The following is a 15,974-nucleotide window of genomic DNA, read 5'->3' on the forward strand; positions in this document are numbered from 1 at the left end:
TGCTCCACTCTACCTCTTCTGTACCCCACAGGTAAGCGTGCCATCATTTGTCCCTACGACGACGCATGATCTTCTCCATCGAATGAGTGGCAAAGGTCTGTCGGCGCACTATTACTTCCCGCGACTGCCATGCATTTTCGGAGTTCAAATGGTCTCTGTGCAAATTACATTTCATAATACCAGTGACAAGGACATAGAGAATATTCACATAGAAGGAAAGAAGACCGATTTGAAGATGCACTTGTTCAGTCCAATAGGTAAGCAAAGCGTTACCTGTAATACTGGGCCTAGTTCAGAGGTGGACGCAATTCGATATTTTCCTTACCATATATTTCCAACCATACGGTTGCTCGGAGGTCTGACAGTGCGACCGATGTTTGACGCTATGTCTTTGTATGCAAGCGGATGGATTTGAGAAGCCGCCAGTGGGCAGCTCTGTACAGAAGACGGCGGATGGGATAATTGCTTAGCTTCTCAGATCCCCATCTCATGGAAGTTACTTAATATTAAATCTGTATGGTATAACTTGAAAAGTATTTATAATAGAAATCTGCTTATGAGGCTTAAATACAGCTGTTCAGTGAATTTAATGCTGTATTATAGGACAATACCTTTTTGCAGTTTGTATTACTGCAGTGCTATACTATGTTATTATGTATTATGCTGCATTTTTTTTCCCTTCATATATTTATGTAAATGTCACCCAGGGTTTGTGATATAACAATGTGCACGTTATATTAGAGTGCTAATTAAACAAAGACAATGCTGGGACATGTTAGCTGGAATATTCTCCCTGCGCTGCTTCCCATTTCCATATCCCTCTTCCTGCGAGAAATATTGCTGTCATCTGTGAAGAATCTCTAGCCGTGTATCTGCAGAAAACATAAAGGGTGATATGAAGCCTGCTGTCCCATTAATGCCTTATATGTTCATGCCAAATTAGACTTATCACTGTTGTATATTTCACTGTCCTTTTAATGGTCCATTACTATGTTAAGTAATTCACTGAGGCAGAGGAAGATACTCGGATTGCCTGCTTCCTATACATCTGCATGGTAAATTGATTTTAATGCAAGTCCCTTTTTTTTTTTGCATCGCTGGAAGTATGAGCGCACAACACCAAACATTGTCCTTCCAAATCCTGGCTTGTATTTGTCAAGACATTGCCTGCATCTCAGGCCTCGTATTACAGCAGGTATTAACAGTCACTTGTTCCTAATATAAAGAGGGACAGTCCTAATTGTGTGGGATTTTGGGTATGTTGGTTCCCTTATGCAAAATTAGATTTTAATACAGGAGTCCTGTCTTATTCCTTACCTCCTGCATCAGATGCACCTGTCGGACAGCACACCGGTGTATACCAGCATAGCAGACCACAGACTCGCCTCGCTGCTATCTGACAGGCGACCGCTTTCCTTTCTCTCATTTAAAAAAATAAAGAAAAAGGTAAATACATTAACTTATCAAAAAACTAAATACAAGTAACATCATTTAATATGGTAATTAAAACACTCTACCGTGAAATATAAGATTAATAGAAGTCTCTTCGGTTCCTTGGCTTGCTCAAAAGCCGAAGCTGCACCCACAGCACTTATAGTTAATTCCCATATATCCAGGATATTTCATTGATATAGATTAATAGTTACATTTATAATATGCCTAGTTCTTTTAGACGCATTGTAGTTTTAAATTTGAATTGTTTTCTGTATTCCCCATCATATAATATGATTATATGACTGCTAAATTTTTCTTACAGCTTTGTCAGGGACCATTGCATCATATAAATATTTGTTTAGTACGTCCCCCCGCCCCCAAATAACCTGAATTATTGACCTCAGCCAGAAAGAAAACCCTCCTCCGTACCTTTCCTGTGCAAATTTACCACCAGTACACAATACAAATCAGCCTGCTCAGCTTTCTGAGCTGTCTGTGCAGAATCATTCTTATTCTTACCAGTTATTTATATAGCGCGCACATATTCCACAGCGCTTTACAGAGGATATTTGCCCATTCACATCAGTCCCTGCCCCAGTGGAGCTAACACTCTATATTCCCTACCACATGTACACACACACACATTCACTAAGGTTAATGTTTGTTGGGAGCCAATTAACCTACCAGTATATTTTTGGATTGTGGGAGGAAAACGGAGAACCCGGAGGAAACCCACGCAAGTAGGGGAGAATATACAAACTCCACACAGTTGGGGCCATGGTAGGAGTCGAACCCATGACCTCAGTGCTGTGAGGCAGTAATGCTCACCATCAAACCTCCGTACTGCAGAAGCTTTAGGAGATCTCTGTGCAGGATTGGGCACTGAGATAGGAATGTCTGCCGTCGCCCAACCCTGTTGTTTACTTTTATCTCCTTTTTTTCTGTTAAATTTCTGCTTTTTGTTGCAACAATTATTTCAGTAAAGAAATCATTATAGTACGGGAGCACCAGAACGGTTTTATCCCATGTGTCACATTTTTTTCTGTTATAAATGGCAGTGTTTTCCAGCCTCGGTACTCATGGCACACAAGCAGTCCAGGTTTTAAGGATATCCATTCATGTACACAGATGGTAAGAACTGAGTTAATAATTCAGTCACCTGTGCTCAAGAATGGCTATTCTTAAAACCAGGACTGTTTGTCTTGAAGACCGAGGCTGGGAAACACTGATATATGGGCAGATATAGGGCCGGATTCAAATGTTCCTCCCGCCGGCAGCTATTCAAATGTTGCTGCCGACTGGTGTGACAAGTTCATTTCATCTCGTACCCCCGGGGGTAGCAAGCTGAAATGCGCGTAAAGAGACCCGTTTGGGAGGCGATAATTGAGGGCATTTGAATATCTCCCCACGATCTCCCATCACTTTAGACGGGAGATCAGGGGTGTGATAACATTTGATTTCCCCCATAATCTACTTTTGCATATAGAATGTGCCTGGACAGTGAAAAGGCATTGAATTCGAGCCCCTTTAGAATACATGCAAAGGTCATTATTTTCCTTTTATATGAATATCTTGTCCAGCAACACTTGTCATATTTGGACACTGAGTTAGGGACATAACTGTGCATGACCTGTATTCAGGCCGGAACACCGCCATCCATCTCCGAGAAAGCAGAATGTTTCATGCCTCCATTTGCCATTATGTTGCTGGAATAACCTCTGTGCTTACCTGCTAACAATTAGGTGAATTTGTACAGAACACATAACATAATGCATTGTTGTGGCCCTACCTTTGCCTCTCACAGTGTGTATGGCCACTATACCTATTCTCCACCCCCGGGGGGGCATGACATTTCCCCGGGAGCAATGTCCGTCGGTCAGCCACGGCAGGCCATACACTGCCCGATGCGGCGTCATGACACTTGAAAATATCGAAGCGGACATGCTGGGAGATCTGGCATGTCCAACCAATGGATATTTTTGGATCTGTCGCCCACATGCATGCTACAATTATTTGGGTGATCTGACATATCGGGCGGATTGTCCAGTTAATTGCAGCGTGTATTCCCAGCATAAGTAATGTACAAGTGTAGAATTGGTTGGTGCTTTATAACAATACTTGCATTCTACTGCCTTGTGTTCTTTGTGGAGTAACCTTCATAGACCAGTGACTGTGTCATTCAGAGGGTACAGGAAAGTTATTTCTTTACTGAATAATTACTGCTGCCTTAATTACTTTTATTCTATTAATGCAGTTCTTAACACGAAGATAACACAATCTAATTATGTATTGAAATTGTTTTTATGTAACAAAATTTTTAATGTCAATTTTTTGCCTGCACAAGACACTTCTAGACCCCACTACCCATGATTTGTACATAGTTCTTGGAGAGATTATGGCCAGTTAGACCATTCTGCACCTAATTAGCTGCAAATCGTAGAACTGATCCTAACATCATTTCATAGGGCTGCATTGTGTGCTGGTCAGGACAGTAGGGGTCGGGATCCCGGCGCCGGTATGCCGGTCGGCGGCATACTGAAGACCACCCGACAGTAGTTACTGCGGATAGATAATTACCTTATCTGACCATTTGTGTGATCACTCTAATAGTACCCTGTCGGGTACAGGCATTAGTCCCTACCATCAGATACTACAGCTTTCAGATTTGGCCATTCACTTGTACGTATTTACCCAGCATCTGTAAGCACCTAAACGGTCACCCTTATTGACATTGAATATTGTAATTGAGCTGTGATCATTTACTCATTTTCAAGATAGACTTCCTATACTGTTAATGGATAAAAATGGTTATTGATGAGGTATTTCATATAAACAATTAACGACAATGTTTCAACATTGTATGGTAATTGTTATCAGACTGTACTATCAGAGAATCTTTATGCAGTAACATCAGTATCACAGACACAAACACATAGACTAGGAACTACAGTAATTTGTCAAAATCTGCTAAGTATGTGTGTGGACTGTGGGAGGAAGCCAGAACACTCGGAAGAAGCTCATGCAACATGGGGAGAACATACAAACTACATAGTGTCCTGGTCAGAATTAAACCCATGGCCTAAATGCTGTGAGGCAGAATTACTGGTTATTTAGACAAGTCGCGAACATAACTGCCGCTGATGTTTGTTAAAATGGCCAGTTCTTGAAGTTCTGGGATCTGAATATGGATCTTATTGGGTCTGTTGGAAACACTCCAACCTCCAGTCATGTGGTCAGGTTAAACACCTGGGTTTTTTTGTTTCTTTTTTTTTCAAATAAACTCCAGGTCCTGTTATGCTCTTTTAAATGCCAGCGTTGTGTTTGGTTCACAGTGTGCAAAATTTGTATCTATTTAGAGAAGAAAGAAATCCTATAGTAACAGAAATCCAATTTACCACAGTAAACACGGCCTTGCAGCAACTTCCTCAATGGACGCTCCTATTTATACTTGTTTTTCTGACAGAGAAGCATGGTCTCTGGTGTAGCCGGCCTCCCCAGCCAGTAATGTGATAAGCCAAGCATTTTTATTGCATGTGCATGCTGACTGGTATTTGTTATTTGATTTTCTTTTACCTTTGTAAATTTATGTGGGGAAAACATTTTATTTTGCAGATTCTCTGGAGCCAGAGGGATCCATTACGGTCTCAATGGGTATTGACTTCTGTGATTCCACTCAGACTGCCAGCTTTCAGTTGTGGTAAGTCGCATTGCTATAAATAGACATGTTGTGTCCGCTGCTCTCTTCTGGCTGCTAATGAAAGGAAAAGAACAACAAACTATTTTTGAAAGCTGCTTATATTGTTCATGTATTAGACATCTCTTCGCCCCATCGCTGTCTGCTCAAATAGGACTATACTGCCGCTAATGACATAGTTCTATGTGGTTTTGTAATGTAAACAGCCTTCCACATTGCTCACTTCCATAAAAGTCTATGGGGACAATGCAGGTAATACGTTTCTTTAAGATCATGGCTGGCTAAAATTTCCATAGGGTGGTCCAACGTTTAGGGTAAGTCCTATGATGTTTCAGCCGCTTGATCAGGTGTGCATTTTGATTATATGGTTCTCTAGCAGGCAGTAATGGTGCACACGTTTTGTTACATAATCCACTATGGGGGCAATTCATTACCTGGTGATGCAAAGGCGAACATCTCTGCAGTGTTCAGCTGCGCACCTAATTTGCCTATTGCGGCTGTCAGAACGTCTATTTCCACACAAAGAGTAGAAGCGGAACTTTGTCCCTTACAAACCTGTTACATCTATCACTTCCTTTCTCCTTACAAATTAATATAAACAATTATGACTGTGATTTTCTGCTAATGTGCTGGAATAAAAACACAATTGTATTAGTGTCATACCCAGGCATAACTTTACCATTCTCTGCTCTGATTAACTAGTACTAGCAGTTTATACTGTGTTTGGGGGTGGAGGTTTAAACTTATAGTCATAACGGTCATCTTGCTCGACTACCCATACCATTACAAAAAAATCTATTCTTTGATTGGTGTGGACACTACCTGTAAACTGGTAGCATTATCATACCTACTGTACAACCATACCACACTGGACACGCCCACTCTTGTCTGATCTTGAAAGCTAAGTAGTGTTGGGCCTGGTTAGTATTTGGATGGGAGAAGGGCAGTAACTACGTGTGTGCCAGGTGTGCCTGGCACACAGCGCAGTCACCCTAGGGGCGCAACTGCCCGCATTGCCTTAAGTCAGCGGCATTGTAATGAGTCAAATTGACTCATTACAAGCCACCTGTGTGTGCCGTATCGGGGAGAGGAGCAGCTCCGGGGACAGGTGAGAAGGAGGGGGAGGAGGGAGCCGCAGCAGCGCACTGTAATTGGTGGCAGCGCTGCTGCAGCTGTCCCTCTCCTTCCACATAGGCTGGCCGCTGCTGCTGTGAATGCTGGGATGCGTGCTTCCCTCATACCAGCATTCACAGCGGTGGTGGCCAGCTAGTGTGAAAGGAGAGGGAGAGCTGCATGCGGCGGCGCCACCAATTACAGTGCGCTGCTGCGGCTCCCTCCTCCTCCTCCTCTGCCAGAAGCTGCTGCACTGAGGAGCCTGACTGCCTGAGTCAGCAGAGAGACAGTAAATATCATCTAGTCTCTGTCTATCTATCTATCTAGTCTGTCGTAATGTGTAAAAAGGGGGACTGTCTGCCATAATGTGTAAAAAGGGACGCTGTCTGCCGTAATGTGTAAAAAGGGGGACGCTGTCTGCCGTAATGTGTAAAAAGGGGGACGCTGTCTGCCGTAATGTGTAAAAAGGGGGGCGCTGTCTGCCGTAATGTGTAAAAAGGGGGGCGCTGTCTGCCGTAATGTGTAAAAAGGGGGACGCTGTCTGCCGTAATGTGTAAAAAGGGGGACGCAGTCTAATGTAATGTGTAAAAAGGGGGACGCTGTCTGCCGTAATGTGTAAAAAGGGGGATGCTATCTGCCGTAATGTGTAAAAAGGGAGACGTGGTTTGCCGTAATGTGTAAAAAGGGGGACGCTGTCCGCCGTAATGTGTAAAAAGGGGAATCTGTCCGCCGTAATGTGTAAAAGGGGCTTTACCTGGTGTAGTGGTGCTACTGTGCGGTGTAATTTGAATAATGGAGACTACTGTGCACCGTAATATGAGTTGGTATTATTTTGTGGCCACACCCCTTCCCCATGAAGCCACTCCCCTGTATATTTTGTGAAAACCTACGGCGCGCACTGCCCCTATTTTACATAAGGGGGGGAGGGTGCCGATGCCGTTTCTTGCACACAGCGCTAAAATGTCTAATTACGGCACTGGATGGGAGACCCCCAGGGAAACAAGGTGTTGTAGATCTTTGATAAAGCAGGGCGCGACCACTCCAAGCACTTGCACATATAGTGTTCCACATGGGCTTTGCCATTTTCTTTAAGCTTATAATCTCCTAACAGCAGGAATCATACATTATATTTCTCTCTGTGAGACGCTTTTATGGGGGCAGTTGTCAGTATCAAAACGACTACACAATACAGAGTTAAACTGAAAAATTACCACATGAAAAAGTATTCTATTTCAGATGCTGCGGGATTGGGGGACATCCTTGTGATTGGGGATTTTAAATACCAGGATATAAACTGGAGTAACGAGTCATGTGCTAAAGCGAGGGGCAGCAGGTTCTTAAATATGTTTAGGGATCACTACTTGTCTCAATTAGTCGAGGACCCAACTAGGGGTAAAACTACTTTGGATCTAGTAATTACTAATAATGTGGACATTATATCAAACACTAAAGTTGGGGAGACTTTGGGTAACAGTGATCACTATATGATCACATTCGACATCAGTTTCAGGAAACATAGCTGCAGGGGTTCCACCAAAACTTTTAACTTTAGGAAGGCTAATTTCAGTATGCTTAGATGTGCACTTAACGACATCGAGTGGGAGGTTCTGTTTAATAACCAGAACACTTGGGAAATGTGGGATGTTTTAAAAGGGGTTCTGGATAGCAATATTCATAACTTTATTCCCATGGGCAGTAAACGCAGGAATATTAAACTCAAACCGATGTGGCTTAACAAGAAGGTTAAGGCAGAAATGGATAAAAAAAAAAGTGAGCTTTCAAAGCATTTAAATCTAATAGAAAGGAGGAGTCTTTCAAGTATTACAAGGAGTGTAATAAGAAATGCAAAAAAGCAATAAGAGCAGCTAAAATGAAAAGCAAATCGCTATAGAAAGTAAAACCAATCCTAAAAAGCTTTTTAAATACATAAACGGTAAAAGGTTAAAAAAAGGAGAATATAGGTCCATTAAAAGATGAATTAGGAGAATTGATAAATGATGACGAAATAAAAGCAGAAATACTGAACAAATTCTTTTCATCAGTATTCACCAGTGAAGAACTGATGGTGGGAGTAGAGCAGAGGTTCTCAAACTCTGTCCTCGGGGGCACACACAGTGGATGTTTTTTTAGGTAACCCAGCAGGTGCACAGGTGTATTAATTACTCACTGACACATTTTAAAAGGACCACAGGTGGAGCTAATTATTTCACTTGCGATTCTGTGAGGAGACCTGCAAAACATGCACTATGTGTGCCCCCGAGGACCGAGTTTGAGAACCTCTGGAGTAGAGCATAACAATTGTGACAGTAATGATTCATGGTTAGATACTTGTTTAAGCGAAGAAGTAGCCCGGGACAGACTAAGCAAAATTAAGATTAATAAATCACCTGTTCCTGATGGGCTTCACCCGAGGGTTCTTATGGAGCTTAGTTCACAACTAGCACGACCACTCTACTTGATTTTCAATAGTTCAATTAGATCAGGCATGGTACCAAAGGATTGGCGTGTAGCTGAGGTGGTGCCATTATTTAAAAAGGGATCCAAAAATCTTCCGGGAAACTACAGACCAGTTAGTTTAACATCTATAGTGGGGAAAATATTGGAAGGAATTCTAAGGGATGTCGTACAGGAGTATCTAAAGTCCGCTAGGATTATTAGCAAGAACCAGCATGGGTTTGTGAGGGACAGGTCATGTCAGACTAACTTAATTAGCTTCTTCGAGGAAGTGAGCAATAATCTTGATCAAGGAAAAGCAGTGGATGTGGTTTTCCTAGATTTTGCAAAAGCCTTCGATACAGTTCCTCACAGGAGACTGATGATCAAATGAAAGGAGATTGGCCTAGGAAAAACTATTTGCACATAAATAAGCAGCTGGTTGGATAGCAGGGTACAGCGAGTAGTGGTCAACAGGAAGTCCTCAACCTGGTCCCCAGTAGTCAGCGGAATACCACAAGGGTCCGTACTCTGACCACTACTGTTCAACATATTGATCAGTGACCTAGAAATAGGCCTGGAAAGCACAGTGTCAATCTTTGCAGATGATACTAAACTGTGTAAGGTCATTAATTCAGAATTGTATGTGGAGTCCTTGCAGAATGATCTATCTAAACTTGAACTCTGGGCGTCTAAATGGAAAATGAGGTTCAATACAGACAAATGCAAGGTTATGCATTTTGGGACTAAAAACAAACTTGCATCCTACATATTAAATGGGGAATTCCTAGGGGAAACAGAGTTGGAAAAAGATTTGGGGGTATTCATTGATAATAGGCTTAATGACCGTACACAATGTCAAAACGCAGTAAAGAAGGCAAGTAAGGTGCTAGCGTGCATAAAAAGGGGAATTGAGACAAGGGACTCGGATGTAGTCATGCCGCTGTATAAGGCATTGGTACATCCGCACCTGGAATACTGTGTTCAGTTTTGGGCACCATTGTATAAAAAAGACATCAGTGAACTCGAAATTGTTCAAAAGCGAGCTACTAAATTGATTAAAGGCCTAGAAGGACTGGACTATAAGACTTACTAGGCTGAATATGTATACACTAGAAAAGAGGCTCCTAAGAGGAGATATTATTAATATCTTCAAATATGTAAAGGGACATCGCAAAGAGTTATCAGAGGAATTATTTATTAAAAGAACACCGTTTAGGACACGTGGGCACTCGCTGTGACTGGAGGAGAGAAAGTTCCGAACGCAACAGAGGAAAGGGTTCTTCACTGTTAGGGCAATCAGGATGTGGAATTCCCTGCCAGGGGAGGTGGTAATGGCAGACTCTAATTGGATTTAAAAAAGGAATGGATACATTTCTGAATGAAAAAGCTATCCAAGGTTATAATACTTAAAATATCAACGTGGTTAATACGGGGGTAACATGAGTTATAGTAGCTAACTAGTCATAAAACATTATTTAGCAAGTATGTAGAATCATCACAACTTAAAACAGGTTGAACACGATGGGCAATTTGCCTCTATTCAACCTCAAATACTATGTTACTATGCTTACATCTTGCTAAGGAGCATCAAGAAATTATTTTATTTAAGATATTAAGTATACTACATATGTACTATATTTCTCTAATGTCCTAAGTGGATGCTGGGGACTCCGTAAGGACCATGGGGAATAGCGGCTCCGCAGGAGACTGGGCACATCTAAAGAAAGCTTTAGGATTATCTGGTGTGCACTGGCTCCTCCCCATATGACCCTCCTCCAAGCCTCAGTTAGATCTCTGTGCCCGAACGAGAAGGGTGCACACTAGGGGCTCTCCTGAGCTTCTTAGTGAAAGTTTTAGATTAGGTTTTTTATTTTCAGTGAGACCTGCTGGCAACAGGCTCACTGCATCGAGGGACTAAGGGGAGAAGAAGCGAACTCACCTGCGTGCAGAGTGGATTGTGCTTCTTAGGCTACTGGACATTAGCTCCAGAGGGACGATCACAGGCCCAGCTTGGATGGGTCCCAAAGCCGCGCCGCCGGCCCCCTTACAGAGCCAGAAGGCAGAAGAGGTCCGGAAAATCGGCGGCAGAAGACGTCCTGTCTTCAACAAGGTAGCGCACAGCACTGCAGCTGTGCGCCATTGCTCTCAGCACACTTCACACTTCGGTCACTGAGGGTGCAGGGCGCTGGGGGGGGCGCCCTGAGACGCAATAAAAACACCTTGGATGGCAAAAAAATGCATCACATATAGCTCCTGGGCTATATGGATGCATTTAACCCCTGCCAGAATCCATAAAAAAAGCAGGAGAAAAGTCCGCGAAAAAGGGGCGGAGCCTATCTCTTCAGCACACTGGCGCCATTTTCCCTCACAGCTCCGTTGGAGGGAAGCTCCCTGTCTCTCCCCTGCAGTCACTACACTACAGAAAGGGTTAAAAAAAGAGAGGGGGGCACTAATTAGGCGCAGTATTAACTATACAGCAGCTATAAGGGGAAAAACACTTATATAAGGCTATCCCTGTATATATAGCGCTCTGGTGTGTGCTGGCAAACTCTCCCTCTGTCTCCCCAAAGGGCTAGTGGGGTCCTGTCCTCTATCAGAGCATTCCCTGTGTGTGTGCTGTGTGTCGGTACTTTGTGTCGACATGTATGAGGAGAAAAATGATGTGGAGACGGAGCAGATTGCCTGTAATAGTGATGTCACCCCCTAGGGGGTCGACACCTGAGTGGATGAACTGTTGGAAGGAATTACGTGACAGTGTCAGCTCTGTATAAAAGACAGTGGTTGACATGAGACAGCCGGCTACTCAGCTTGTGCCTGTCCAGACGTCTCATAGGCCGTCAGGGGCTCTAAAGCGCCCGTTACCTCAGATGGCAGATATAGACGCCGACACGGATACTGACTCCAGTGTCGACGGTGAAGAGATGAATGTGACTTCCAGTAGGGCCACACGTTACATGATTGAGGCAATGAAAAATGTTTTACACATTTCTGATAATACGAGTACCACCAAAAAAGGGGTATTATGTTCGGTGAGGAAAAACTACCTGTAGTTTTCCTGAATCTGAGAAATTAAATGAGGTGTGTGATGATGCGTGGGTTTCCCCTGATAACAACGGATAATTTCTAAAATGTTATTGGCATTATATCCTTTCCCGCCAGAGGTTAGGGTGCGTTGGGAAACACCCCCTAGGGGGGATAAAGCGCTCACACGCTTGTAAGGGCTCTACCTTCGCCTGAGATGGCCGCCCTTAAGGATCCTGCTGATAGAAAGCAGGAGGGTATCCTAAAAGGTATTTACACACATACTGGTGTTATACTGCGACCAGCAATCGCCTCAGCCTGGATGTGCAGTGCTGGGTTGGCGTGGTCGGATTCCCTGACTGAAAATATTGATACCCTAGATAGGGACAGTATATTTTTGCCTATAGAGCATTTAAAAGATGCATTTTTATATATGCGTGATGCACAGCGGAATATTTGCCGACTGGCATCAAGTCTAAGCGCGTTGTCCATTTCTACCAGTAGAGGGTTATGGACACGTCAGTGGTCAGGTGATGCGTATTCCAAACGGCATTTGGAAGTATTGCTTTATTAAGGGAGGAGTTATTTGGGGTCGGTCTTTCAGACCTCGTGGCCACGGCAACAGCTGGGAATTCCACGTTTGTACCCCAGGTCGCCTCTCAACATGAGAAGACGCCGTATTATCAGGCGCAGTCTTTTCGTGGACAAGCGGGCAAAAGGTTCCTCATTTCTGCCCCGTGACAGAGGGAGAGGAAAAAGGCTGCAGAAATCAGCCAGTTCCCAGGAACAGAAACCCTCTCCCGCCTCTGCCAAGCCCTCAGTATACGCGGGGGCTTTACAAGCAGAATCAGGCACGGTGGGGGGCCCGTCTCAATGAATTTCAGCGCGCAGTGGGCTCACTCGCAAGTAGACCCCTGGATCCTTCAGGTGATATCTCAGGGGTACAAATTAGAATTCGAGACGTCTCCCCCTAGCCGTTTCCTAAAGTCGGCTTTACCGATGTCTCCTTCTGACAGGGAGACAGTTTTGGAAGCCATTCACAAGCTGTATTCCCAGCAGGTGATAATCAAGATACCCCTCCTGCAACAGGGAACGGGGTATTATTCCACACTGTTGTGGTACCGAAGCCGGACGGCTCGGTGAGACCGATTCTAAATCTAAAATCTTTGAACACTTACGTACAGAGGTTCAAATTCAAGATTGAGTCACTCAGAGCAGTGATTGCGAACCTGGAAGAAGGGGACTACATGATGTCTCGGGACATCAAGGATGCTTACCTTCATGTCAAAATTTACCCTTCTCACCAAGGGTACCTCAGGTTTATGGTACAGAACTGTCACTATCAGTTCAGACGCTGCCGTATGGATGGTACACGGCACCCCGGGTCTTTACCAAGGTAATGGCCGAAATGATGATATTCCTTCGAAGGAAGTGAATTTTAGTTATCCCTTCCTTGGACAATTCCCTGATAAGGGTAAGATCCAGGGAACAGTTGGAGGTCGGTGTAGCACTATCTCAGGTAGTGTTGCGGCAGCACGATTGGATTCTCAATATTCCAAAATCGCACCTGGTTCCGACGACGTGTCTTCTGTTCCTAGGGATGATCCTGGACACAGTCCAGAAAAAGGTGTTTCTCCCGGAGGAGAAAGCCAGGGAGTTATCCGAGCTAGTCAGGAACCTCCTAAAACCGAGCCAAGTCTCAGTGCATCAATGCACAAGGGTTCTGGGTAAAATGGTGGCTTCCTACGAAGCAATCCCATTCGGTAGATTCCACGCAAGAACTTTCCAGTGGGACCTGCTGGACAAATGGTCCGGATCGCATCTTCAGATGCATCAGCGGATAACCCTGTCACCAAGGACAAGGGTGTCCCTCCTGTGGTGGTTGCAGAGTGCTCATCTTCTAGAGGGCCGCAGATTAGGCATTCAGGACTGGGTCCTGGTGACCACTGATGCCAGCCTGCGAGGCTGGGGAGCAGTCACACAGGGAAGGAATATCCAGGGCTTATGGTCAAGCCTGGAGACATCACTTCACATAAATATCCTGAAGCTAAGGGACATTTACAATGCTCTAAGCTTAGCAAGACCTCTGCTTCAAGGTCAGCCGGTGTTGATCCAGTCGGACAACATCACGGCAGTCACCCACGTAAACAGACAGGGTGGCACAAGAAGCGGGAGGGCAATGGCAGAAGCTGCAAGTATTCTTCGCTGGGCGGAAAATCATGTGATAGCACTGTCAGCAGTATTCATTCCGGGAGTGGACAACTGGGAAGCAGACTTCCTCAGCACGACCTCCACCCGGGAGAGTGGGGACTTCACCCAGAAGTCTTCCACATGATTAAAAACTTGACAGGTATTGCGCCAGGTCCAGGGACCCTCAGGCAATAAGCTGTAGACGCTCTGGTATCACCGTGGGTGTACCAGTCAGGGTATGTGTTCCCTCCTCTGCCTCTCATACCCAAGGTACTGAGATTGATAAGATGGAGAGGAGTAAGCACTATATTCGTGGTTCCGGATTGGCCAAGAAGGACTTGGTAACCGGAACTTCAAGAGATGCTCACGGAGGATCCGTGGCCTCTACCTCTAAGAAGGGACCTGCTCCAGCAAGGACCCTGTCTGTTCCAAGACTTACCGCGGCTGCGTTTGACGGCATGGCGGTTGAACGCCGGATCCTGAAGGAAAAAAGGCATTCCGGATGAAGTCATCCCTATCCTGATCAAAGCCAGGAAGGATGTAACCGCAAAAACATTATCACCGCAATTGGCGAAAATATGTTGCGTGGTGCGAGGCCAGTAAGGCCCGACGGAGGAAATTCAACTGGGTCGATTCCTACATTTCCTGCAAACAGGAGTGTCTATGGGCCTGAAATTGGGGTCCATTAAGGTTCAAATTTCGGCCCTGTCAATTTTCTTCCAAAAAGAACTAGCTTCAGTCCCTGAAGTTCAGACGTTTGTAAAAGGGGTACTGCATATACAGCCTCCTTTTGTGCCTCCAGTGGCACTTTGGGATCTCAATGTAGTTTTGGGTTCCAAAAGTCACTTTGGTTTGAACCACTTAAATCTGTGGAGTTAAAATATCTCACATGGAAAGTGGTCATGCTGTTGGCCCTGGCCTGGGCCAGGCGCGTGTCAGAATTGGCGGCTTTATCCTGAAAAAGCCCTTATCTGATTTTCCATTCGGACAGGGCGGAATTGAGGACTCGTCCTCAGTTTCTCCCCAAAGTGGTTTCAGCGTCTCACCTGAACCAACCTATTGGTGGTGCCTGCGGCTACTAGGGACTTGGAGGCCTCCAAGTTGCTAGACGTTGTCAGTGCCCTGAAAATATATGTTTCCAGGACGGCTGGAGTCAGGAAATCTGACTCGCTGTTTATCCTGTGTGCACCCAACAAGCTGGGTGCTCCTGCTTCTAAGCAGACTATTGCTCGTTGGATTTGTAGTACAATTCAGCTTGCACATTCTGTGGCAGGCCTGCCACAGCCAAAAATCTGTAAATGCCCACTCCACAAGGAAGGTGGGCTCATCTTGGGCGGCTGCCCGAGGGGTCTCGGCTTTACAACTTTGCCGAGCAGCTACTTGGTCAGGAGCAAATACGTTTGTAAAATTCTACAAAATTGATATCCTGGCTGAGGAGGACCTGGAGTTCTCTCATTTGGTGCTGCAGAGTCATCCGCACTCTCCCGCCCGTTTGGGAGCTTTGGTATAATCCCCATGGTCCTTACGGAGTCCCCAGCATCCACTTAGGACATTAGAGAAAATAAGAATTTACTTACCGATAATTCTATTTCTCATAGTCCGTAGTGGATGCTGGGCGCCCATCCCAAGTGCGGATTGTCTGCAATACTGGTACATAGTTATTGTTACCAAAAAATCGGGTTATTGCTGTAGTGAGCCATCTTTTCTAGAGGCTCCTCTGTTATCATGCTGTTAACTGGGTTCAGATCACAAGTTGTATGGTGTGATTGGTGTGGCTGGTATGAGTCTTACCCGGGATTCAAAATCCTTCCTTATTGTGTACGCTCGTCCGGGCACAGTATCCTAACTGAGGCTTGGAGGAGGGTCATAGGGGGAGGAGCCAGTGCACACCAGATAGTCCTAAAGCTTTCTTTAGATGTGCCCAGTCTCCTGCGGAGCCGCTATTCCCCATGGTCCTTACGGAGTCCCCAGCATCCACTACGGACTATGAGAAATAGAATTATCAGTAAGTAAATTCTTATTTTTTACCAGCGTATCTTTACCTTCATATGTCTGTAATTTGCTTATGACATAGACCATATTGTAA

The 15,974-nt window shown here is 44.7% G+C and overlaps 1 protein-coding gene across 2 annotated transcripts in view; it reads left to right on the top strand.

The window, feature by feature from the left end:
* AP3B1 (adaptor related protein complex 3 subunit beta 1) overlaps positions 1-15,974 on the top strand; it is a 494,777-nt gene that overhangs the window by 384,982 nt on the left and 93,821 nt on the right. For both annotated transcript variants that reach the window (XM_063963639.1, XM_063963638.1), the window contains exons 23-24: positions 32-257; positions 5,047-5,131. In XM_063963639.1, coding sequence (XP_063819709.1) covers positions 32-257; positions 5,047-5,131 — 311 coding nt within the window. The remainder of the gene's footprint in view (positions 1-31; positions 258-5,046; positions 5,132-15,974) is intronic.

This window comes from Pseudophryne corroboree, chromosome 1 (genome assembly GCF_028390025.1).
Source record: "Pseudophryne corroboree isolate aPseCor3 chromosome 1, aPseCor3.hap2, whole genome shotgun sequence".
In the NCBI taxonomy this organism is placed as follows: domain Eukaryota; kingdom Metazoa; phylum Chordata; class Amphibia; order Anura; family Myobatrachidae; genus Pseudophryne; species Pseudophryne corroboree.